Raw genomic sequence first — 11,128 nt, 5'->3', positions numbered from 1 at the left:
CGACGAAGGTCGCCGGCGGGGAGGCGCTAGGCGGCGGGGAGCAATGGGCGAGCGGGATCGGCGGTGCGCGGCGACCGGGCCGGCCGGGCCCGCTGTGGGCTGCACGGGCCGCGGCGGAGAGGAGGGAGAGGCGCAGCTGAGGTGGCGGCCTGGGAGTGGCTGGGCGCGGAGGCCGGCTGACGTGGCGGCTCGCTATAGGCCGAGGCGACATGGCGGCGGCGCAGTGGACATGTCCGGGGCGGTGAGGACGCGTCCGGCGGCGCGAGGGAAGGAGTTTTTAGGGTTCATCCGCGAATTTCGGGAGGGGAGCACATATTTATAGGTAGAGGGAGCTAGGAGAGTCCAAATGAGGTGCGGTTTTCGGCCACGCGATCGTGATCGAACGACCGAGATGATGGAGAGGGTTTAGGTGGGTTTTGGGCCAAAATGGAAGGGTGTTGGGCTGCAACACACACGAGGCCTTTTCGGTCCCTCGGTTAACTGTTGGAGTATCAAACGAAGTCCAAATGGCATGAAACTTGACAGGCGGTATACCGGTAGTACACCAAGGCTGCTTGGCAAGTCTCAGTCCAATCCAGAAATGTTTAACCCCCACGCACGAAAGGAAGGTAGAAAGGACCACCGGAGGAGATAGGAGCGCCGGAATGCAAAACGGACAACGGGGAAAATGCTCGGATGCATGAGACGAACATGTATGCAAATGAAATGCACATGATGATGTGATATGCAATGCATGACACGCAAGCAATGACAAGGCAACAACAGCAATAACTGGACGACACCTGGCACATCGGTCTCGGGGCATTACAACACTCCACCACTATGAGAGGATCTCGTCCCGAGATCTAGAATGGCATCGGAGGGGCAACGGAAAAGAAAGAGAATAGGTAAACTAAGTCGCTTCTTTGACAAACGAGTGAAACCAAGGAACCTTGAGAAGGTTAAACCATTTCGAGAAAAGAATACGACGGAGATGAAGAAGTTGAAAACACTCCGTTTGAAAAGAGGAACAAGGGATAACACCTTTGGGCAGCACTCCGGTTGAGAAGGGATGCAAGGCTTGATAAGGCGAAAGAACTTGAGTAGAAAGGACAGAACACTCCAGTTAAATGCATAAGCACGAAAATAACATGGTCTTTGACAAAACGAGATGATGGGTTGAAAAGATGAGCATCACAATGCCTCCGGAACAAAAGTAAGAATGGAATGAAGTGAACGAAGGGAAACAAGGTCTTGAGGGAGCATGCTTACAACAAAAGCTAGAACGGAGTTGTTGGAAAAACCAACCACGAAAAGAATAAGCTTGATATGGTCTTATGGAATACATCTCAAAATATGAGTTGACAACCTGCCACTCACGGGAAAAATAATTGGATTGGTATGAACAAGGAGACGAGAAAGCTTATTTCATCGGAAGGATGAAAGAAGAACTTGGGTCCTATATGAGCACCATAAATAGCAACAATCCTTAGGGACGGTTTTAGGTGAAATATAGCCCGAGATAGCTCCAACGAAGAGGTTGATGGATTTAAAATATCCCATTCTTAACAACCAATGAATCATGAAACATGAACTCAACTTATCAAGAATGACATAATACCATCTCGAGAAGATAAGAGAGAACAAATGCACTCCAGATTGCAAGAAGAAGAAAGCTTGAGCTTCTTAGAAGAGAATCTCGATGAAAAACTTGGAGAAGGAATTAAATCCTTGATGAACCATCATGTAGAGCCTCCATGAAGAACTCCGCTAACAAAAGGATAACGAAAAAGAAAGAGAAGATGAAAACACAAGGTGAAACCTTGCAATGATTAGATGGACCTTCACGACGATATATTTGAGAGGGCTTGGAACTCCGGAAAAGAAAAGATGAAACAACAGAAACCGAGAATTTGATGAGCCTCCGGAATAAGGAAAGAATTGAATTTACTCGATGACAAGAATAAGAATTGCATTATGCTTATCCTTCACCAATTAAATTGATGACAAACAATGGATTTGGCACACTACTTATTCTCATGGAAAGGATGAAGATAGATATGGCGCAAACTTAAGAAAGTCTTCGACGAACCACCCGTAGAATTAGGAAACAACGAATGCATTGATATGATAAGAAAGAAGAAAAATCTTGAACGAACCACCGTAAGCATTGACAAAGAACGAAGTAAAGGGATAAATCACCGGAAAGGAATTAGAGAACGAATGAAAATACTAGAGGGAAGTTAGATCCACGAGAACAAAAGATCGTGAGCTGATTAGAGGATGTACTTGTATGATGCATCGTTATGATTGGAGAATGGTAACTGGAAGCTGACATGAATAATCCAGAATTGATGGACTCCGGATAACAAACTGAGAAGAATCTTGAATTACTCCAGATGGGTGAAAATAATTCTCACAATCACACAATTATGAGAGGATGGCCTCGAATTAGAACCATGAATCTCTGAGAGGACGGACAAGATATGGAGGTAAAACTCTTCTTCGGTCTTCAAATGTTGAGAATGACGATGAGAAACACCGCCATGAATTGTTGAGGCACTCCGGAATGAAGAATGGAAAAGGTTTAGCCAACAATGAAAAGAATTTGACAGATCTTGGAGAAAGGCATTTGACTGATGGTAATTCATTCTTACGTCAAACTTTGAAACGAATTAAGGATAGCTCTGGGAAAATAAGAAGAGTCAGGTAAGATCCTGGGAAAAGACCTGTGGGTTAGGGGCCACTCAAAAGAAACACCGTAGAACGATTTAAAAGAGAGAATGCAACGGTTGAATTAAAAGGCTCGAATGAGATAAACATCCTCAAAATAGGATTAACGGATCTTGAATGACAAGACGATCCTTCTGAGATATCTTTAGCACTCCGGAACAATTGAACAGCGAGAGGTGAATGATTAAGAATTGCACTGGCATGAGAAAACATTGAAACGAGGAGAAATGATATGATCCACAAAGCTTGACTTGAATCCACCGGAGAAGAAAAAGAATGAAGAATAACGAACTTGAAGAGCATCTTCATGAGAACCGCCGGGTAAGGACATTGACGGAAAAGAATGGAGAGACTTCATAATCGTAAGATAGATACATGATTAACAAATCTGAATCCTTGGAGAAAAAAAGGGAGGGAGGGTGGGAAAAACAAAGACAATTTGGAATGGATGCAACGAACACCGTTGAGAAACTTAGAATTGATCTTGCGGGTGTTGAAATGATCGGACCCACTTGAAGAGAAGCGCACCGGTTGAGAAAGGTTGTCAGGACAATCTCAATTATCCTGAAGGATTAGTATTCGCATCGGAGTATGAGAACAACATTAGAGAAGGTATGGCATCAACATTTGACTTCAAAGCAACTCGAATACCACATCTCAAAACAAAATAAGGATTGGCTTGCAGAATAAGCCGGAACAAACATATGATAGAGATTTCGTTCGAAGTTTTCGTGGTGGGGCCTACACGGGCTCGATCGTACATCACCATCATGTACAAGGCAGTGCACATGACATACGAAGCGTCCCCGAGTCGGCATAGCCAAGGACTCTTTAAGACACAACAAGACCACTGTAAAACCAACCGTGAATAGGCGGACCACTAGGCGTCGAACCCCAATTTCATATCATACATCTGTCGGAAAGATATCCTAAGAGCTACTTGAATTCCCACTTATAAACTCCCGAAATTTTCCGGTTATGCAATCAGGTGTTGCGGATACAGGGGAAGCATAATATCTCGCCCAAATCTAGCAAATCCTACATCCAGCTGTATCCATCCTTCAACACATAACCGAGAAAAACTTCAGAAACCATCTACCTCAACCTTCGAAAAGCATCCGTTATACAAGTTATGGCAATACTCCCGAACTCCCGCCCCAGTACTGGGTGGCGTCGAGGTTATCTCACCAACAACTGCATAAAAGAGATTTTCGATGTCGGCGTACTAAACTCAGGTATTTCAGAACTGCAACGGTAAAATTGTGACGACAACACCTCGGAGCTCAACTCCCCGGGACACTGCCACAACCCCTAAATGACAGGAGGCACCAAGAACAATGTTCTCGTCACAAAAGCATCGGAACGATTCCAAGATACCCGCGTGATCCTAAATTTTTTTAGTGAAATTTGAGAAGAGAAGAGTCAAAACTCTACGTCAGGATGCCTCACCAGAGCGACGAAGGGACTGGGGAGTAAAAAGAATTCCTAAACTCTTCGATATATAATTCCTAAATGACTCAAAACATTTTCTAGACTCAACTCGTCTGCTAATTCGATCAAGCAATGGGGCTTCTAAGGTCGGGGAAGGCTCTGATACCAACTTGTAACGCCCTCGATGCGGCTATATCTCCTACGTGTCGAAGCACGACTTAGAGGCATAACCGCATTGAAAGCAAGGTCGCAAGTGAGGTAATCTTCACACAACCCATGTAATACATACGTGAAAGAGATACATAGTTGGCTTACAATCGCCACTTCACACAATTACATGAACAAAGCATTACAACATCCAAATACAATCAAGGTCCGACTACGGAACCAAAATAAAAGAAGAACCCCAAAAGCGACAAGGTCCCCGATCGACCCGACTGGGCTCCACTACTTATCAACTAGAACGAAACAACACAAAGGACAAGATCTTCATTGAGCTCCTCCTTGAGCTTGGTTGCGTCACCTGCACGGTATCATCGGCACCTACAAACTGGTTTTGGAAGTATCTGTGAGCCACAGAGACTCAGCAATCTCACACCCTCGCGATCAAGACTATTTAAGCTTATGGGTAAGGTAAAATGTATGAGGTGGAGCTACAGCAAGCGACTAGCATATATGGTGGCTAACCTACGCACATGAGAGCGAGAAGAGAAGGCAAAGCACGCTCGATAAAAGTATGATCAAGAAGTGATCCTAGAACAACATACGTCAAGCATAACTCCAACACCGTGTTCACTTCCTAGACTCCTCCGGAAAGAGACCATCACGGTTACGCACGCAGTTGATGCATTTTAATTAAGGTCAACTTCAGGTTTTCTACAACCGGACATTAACAGATTCCCATCTACCCATAACCGCGGGCACGGCTTTCGAAAGTTCAAATCCCTGCAGGGGTGTCCCAACTTAGCCCATCACAAGCTCTCATGGTCAACGAAGGATATTCCTTCTAGCGGGAAGACCCGATCAGACTCGGAATCCCGGTTACAAGACATCCTCGACAATGGTAAAACAAGTCCAGCAAGACCACCCGCTGTGCCGACAAATCCCGATAGGAGCTGCACATATCTCGTTCTCAGGGCACACCGGATAAGCTAAGTGTACGGGAGCCAACGTAACCCAAGTTGCTAAGGGACGGCCCCGCACGGTGCTCTGGGTTGGACCAACACTTAGAGAAGCACTGGCCCGGGGGGTTAAAATAAGATGACCCTTGGGATGCGCGACTCCGAAGGGAAAAAGGCTAGGTGGCGAATGGTAAAACCAAGGTTGGGCCTTGCTGGAGGAGTTTTATTCAAAGCAAACTGTCAAGGGGTTCCCATTATAACCCAACCGCGTAAGGAACACACAATCCGGGAACATAACACCGATATGACGGAAACTAGGGCGACAAGAGTGGAACAAAACACCAGGCATAAGGCCGAGCCTTCCACCCTTTACCAAGTATATAGATGCATTAATTAAATAAGAGATATTGTGATATCCCAACAAAATATCCATGTTCCAAACATGGAACAAACTCCAATCTTCACCTGCAACTAACAACGCTATAAGAGGAGCTGAGCAAAGCGGTAACATAGCCAAACAACGGTTTGCTAGGACAAGGTGGGTTAGAGGCTTGGTTCAACAATACGGGAGGCATGATAAGCAAGTGGTAGGTATCGTAGCATAGGCATAGCAAAAGAGCGAGCATCTAGCAAGCAAAGATAGAAGTGATTTCGAGGGTATGGTCATCTTGCCTGAAATCCCGCAAGGAAGAAGAACGAGTCCATGAAGAAGACAAACGAACATAGACGAACGGGTCCTCACAAACGCGATGTTACCGGAACCAACCCGAAGAAGCAAACACCGGAAAGAAGCACACAACATAGTAAACAAACCACACATGAACATGGTATGATATGCGGGATGCGGTATGCGATGCATATGCATGATTAGCAAGGGAATGAAAGAACCTGGCCTCAACATGGAAATCCAAGAGTGTCACTGGAAAGGTGAGGTGATTTCGGTTGAAATCGATATAAAGATCACTGGAAACGGATGCACGGTTTGGAAATGGCAAGCAAAACAAATATGGCACCGGTCTGCGATATACAGCAAGTAGCCATCTAAATGCAACAAGATGAACATGCTACAGCATTCAAACATGGCAAAAAAATACATGGCAGGGATCCATACATCATGCTTGACAAAAGATGAACACTGAGCTACGGCCAATTCATCCATTAACAGGTTCAAACAAGCATGGCAAAAGTGCAATTGGTAAACAGGTTTCAGACTTAGTGAAATTAACACTTGTCTGGAATTTCCGATCAGGTAACACACTTTGGAGCATGAAAACTATATGCTACAGGAACTTAACATGGCAAAGCAAGACATGGCATGGAGCTACTCAAAGAGCTTAACAAAAGTCCCTTAGTGACCTTGAGCCAAAAGGGATCAGAAAATACAATTGCAAGCATGTGAACATGGCAAAAACATAATCAGATTACAGACTTAGTGAAAAACTGGAGCATGCAAATCAGATATCAAGTAGGCATGTTTACGAGCTCGATGCACTAACTACAGAGCAAGGCATGACAACCTAAGCATACACCCATCAAGAATACATATCATATAAGCTAGGCATGGCAAGAACAACAACATAGCATGCACGGATCAACAACAACATCCTCGGCAAAATCGCTAACAAGTAGACAATCTGCCAGGATTCACGGGATAGCAAAAATAGAGCTCGATTGACTCAAGCTAGGGTGCTCCATAATTGCAAACAAAGACATGGATGGATAGACCGCCACAATATTAACAAAACATCCTTACTGATCATCCTCAAAAGAGGCACGGATCACTAGGAAAGAACATGAACATATGGCATATTGATAAAAACAGATCAAGGACTTAGTGTAATTGCTAAGTTCTTGAAATCAGCATTAACAAATGCACCACTTTGCAAGCTTGTGCTAGTCACCACACACATCACAAAAATACATGGTAAGCACCTCTGTAAAGATGGCATGGCATATAACAAAACTCATGTAGAGCTCATGGGCATATCATGCACACATTAATCATGGCAAAAATGACAAATAGCTATTTGGTGCAGCAGATCTGACAATTAACTCAAATAGCTCTCTTCCAACAGCATTTCGGGCATCAAGATGAACTCAAATGAAAATGACGCAATGAGATGAAATGATGTACTCTCTGAGGCTAACATTTTGATATGCTACACGCGTAAATCGGAGCTACGGACGCAAAGTTACGATGCGATGAAGATGGGCATATGAAATCTGGAAATCTCGGGGACAGTGGAATATTACCTCCGCGAAAGTCAACGTGGGACGGAGGGATCCGGGACGGAGCGGATCGGGACGCGGGGAGGTTGTTTGGTTAGGCGGAGTGGTGGATCTGGTCCACCTTCCGGGATCTCGCAGGAGTGGAGGAAGACGCCGGCGAGGCGGCGCATTCCGGCGATGTCCGGCGACGAGGGGCGGCGCTGAGGGCGGCGGAGAAGATGGCCGGCCCGGCGAACGGCGGCGGCTCGCTATAGGCCGAGGCGATGTGGCGGCGGTGCGGTGGACATGTCCGGCGCGGTGAGGACGCGTCCGGCGGCGCGAGGGGAGGAGTTTTTAGGGTTCATCCACGAATTTCGGGAGGGGAGCACATATTTATAGGTAGAGGGAGGTAGGAGAGTCCAAATGAGGTGCGGTTTTCGGCCACGCGATCATGATCGAACGACCAAGATGATGGAGAGGGTTTAGGTGGGTTTTGGGCCAAAATGGAAGGGTGTTGGGCTGCAACACACACGAGGCCTTTTCGGTCCCTCGGTTAACCGTTGGAGTATCAAACGAAGTCCAAATGGCACGAAACTTGACAGGCGGTCTACCGACAGTACACCAAGGCCGCTTGGCAAGTCTCGGTCCAATCCGGAAATGTTTAACCCCGACACACGAAAGGAAGGTAGAAAAGACCACCGGAGGAGATAGGAGCGCTAGAATGCAAAACGGACAACGGGGAAAATGCTCGGATGCATGAGACGAACATGTATGCAAATAAAATGCACACGATGACGTGATATGCAATGCATGACACGCAAGCATTGACAAGACAACAACAGCGAATAACTGGACGACACCTGGCACATCGGTCTCGGGGCGTTACATGACCAATCGACAATCTTGGTGCTTCGTCTGTCTAAAAGTGGTTACAGACATGAAGAGTGGGGCATCTGCGTGTCCGTGCAATTTCTTTGGGGTTGCATCCGGTAGGTGGTCAGCGAATGTTGGTTGCAACAACAATTTCCCCAACCTCTTCGAGGAAATTCAGGCCTCTTCATAGTGTTCCAGCCACATTAGGTGGTTGGCTATTGGGGTTCTCGCATGGACGTTATGGACGGCACAATAAGCTTGTGATCCAGCCCGTCCCTCTTCGACGAGCTACTGACGCGATTTTCAAAATATGTGGCTATTTGCAGCTCTGGCGGCCGCTTAGCTGCCCGCAAGATCAAGACGCCATTAACATCTTCATTGCAGATCTCCGTGCAATGGCCCTACGCTTGGCGCCTTCGCTTCCTCCACCACCGCGGAGCCGGATTAGGCACTTGGTGCCGTTGTGGTGTGGCGTGGCAGGGCCGATTGGGGATCGGAGCCTCCCTTGGCCTGGGCTACCTTTTCTTTTTTTAGGGCTTGTTGAGTTGTGCCCTCAACAAAATCCTCTTGTACTTTGTTTGTGTGCTACGTGTGTGGTTTGAATATTTATGTTGGATCTTTGTGGCTCTGGTGGTTTGCTTTATATATAAAGTGGGGCAAAAGCCTTTTTTAATAAAGTGGGACACTGATGATTCTCCATGGAATCTATCATTGTCAATCTTCCTTGGACGAAGTTTCTTTTCCAATTTGAGCATAAGGACTCAAACAAGGAACCTCATTCTATAGCTAATGATCTATGTTTTTTTCCGACGGGAGGAAAGGTTCCTCACCTGAATTTTCATTTTAAAACAGGCTAAATCCAAGATCGTTTTAAATGAGGGAGGAGAGGGGCAAAAACCAGATGAACAAGAGAGAGACAAATGAGGAGAAAGTCAGAGACTACAAACTGGTAGGACGGCCGGCAAGGCGATATAGGGCCGCGATCCAGATGTCGACACCACTATGAAGATCCATCCTTAACCTCGAGATCACGAAACACAAACACCAATATTACATCTTCCTTTCTGGTGTTTTTAATTTGGTCTTAATCGCGAACACTACCTCAACGTTTGTACGTACGTACGAACTGCACACGTACTAATCTGTCATGCCAGCGACGATCCCGTTCTTGCTCTGCTCGGCATTCATGCATGCTCTGCTTTAGCCATAGCCTGAACGTGAGGAACTCTGCTCCCCGTTTGCTCCGCTCTCGACACGCCAAGACGCATTCTGCACCTCCCGTCTTCGCCAGTCCTTTTGCGCTAACCAGCCCCATCCCGTCTCCCACGCTCCCTGCCCTACGACGCTAGAGGAGGCGACATGTCGTGGCTGCAGTACGCGGCGACCCGGAGGCAGCGCGCCGCCACGGCCTGCCTCTTCCTCACCGGCGCCGCGCTCATCGCCGCCGCCGCGCGCCTCTCCTACGCCAACATCGAGCCCCAGCGCGCCAAGGCCGCCCAGCGCCGCAAGGTCCTCGAGGACTTCATCGCCCGCAAGCGCGCAGCCGTGGCCGGACCCGGAGCCGAAGCCGGAGCAGGCTCCCACCCCCAGCCAGATGCCCCCAAAACCTAGCCATGCATCGGCGCCACGACACCACCCGGGATCAAGCTTGAAGCTATCATCCGAGCAAAAAGGGGATCGGTTTTTTGTGCAGGCCCTCCGTAGTTGCAAGCTTTCTTCAGCAAAGGGGGCGATTGTAATGGCCATCGATTTCTGTAGCACTGGGAGATTTCTTTACCCTCTCTGAATTGTGGTGCTAATTTGGTTTGCTGTAGTTCTGCCGAGTGCTGTAACATGACTTGAATAATTTTCCCTGGCTAAATGGCAGTGATACATTCATACCAGGGTGCTGTGCCTTGTTCAGCTGCGCAATCGCATATCTTGCATACATTTCTGAAGATTTTCTAAAGGCTAGATCTGCAACTCTAATGGGTTCCTACAGCAGACTTCAGAGTTGCGCAATCGCACATCTTCCATACAAAGCTAATGGGTTCCCTAGCAAAATGAGGGATATCCACTCTATGTTACAGTTGCTACCCAATTGCCACAAGCATGTATGTTTGAACTTCTAAAGTTTGCTGTGCACAGTATGGTCTGGTCTGAACTCTCAATGTTTTTATCAAAGCAATCAGCATGTTCTCCATCTAACAATGTCATGTGCTTCAACTTCACACCGGGCTAGCAAACAAAGGATTGCCTTAACTGATTGATTTTCTACCTTTTTATCCCTTCAATGCTATGATGAATAATTACCCTTTCCCCTGACACTTCTGAGCTTATGTGCAGCAGGACAAAGCAGGAAATCCTGAAGAACTGAAAGTTGGCACCTACATTTTGTCACAAACACTAATACTTTACATCTTTGTCCATTTATTGTTTTCAGTGATTTGGATTTTACCATCAACCATGCAAATATGAACCTTACCTTTTATTTGCCTTCAGTGTGAGCTGTGGGAAGGATCTGTGGTCAGTTGAAGGATTATGGTTCCGACGTTGAAGACAATCAGATCTCAAGGGTGTAAGTACCAGGGGAATTTGTGTCAAACAGAGTCAAGTAGATTGCCCACCTTACCTGGTAATCCTTCCGTATGTATCTGTTTCATCTTCTGGATTATTTTGGTTTGCTAAGTCAAACATTCTATGTTTAAGAGGTTACCATTCTGTGTTCGCATGCTAGCATTGCTCCATTAAACAACTGAGAAGCGCATCGGCACTGGTGTGTATAGATTCTTTTACTGATACTT

At 46.5% G+C, this 11,128-nt stretch overlaps 1 protein-coding gene across 1 annotated transcript; it reads left to right on the top strand.

Annotated features, from left to right (window-relative positions):
• Positions 1-9,616: 9,616 nt before the first annotated feature.
• LOC119314331 lies at positions 9,617-10,223 on the top strand. Its single transcript, XM_037589065.1, has one exon. The coding sequence runs from the start codon at positions 9,705-9,707 to the stop codon at positions 9,954-9,956; it is 252 nt and encodes an 83-aa protein (XP_037444962.1). The 5' UTR covers positions 9,617-9,704; the 3' UTR covers positions 9,957-10,223.
• Positions 10,224-11,128: the final 905 nt, after the last annotated feature.

Source organism: Triticum dicoccoides, chromosome 6A (assembly GCF_002162155.2).
Source record: "Triticum dicoccoides isolate Atlit2015 ecotype Zavitan chromosome 6A, WEW_v2.0, whole genome shotgun sequence".
NCBI classification, from domain to species: domain Eukaryota; kingdom Viridiplantae; phylum Streptophyta; class Magnoliopsida; order Poales; family Poaceae; genus Triticum; species Triticum dicoccoides.
This window is presented reverse-complemented; position numbering and strand designations above follow the sequence as displayed.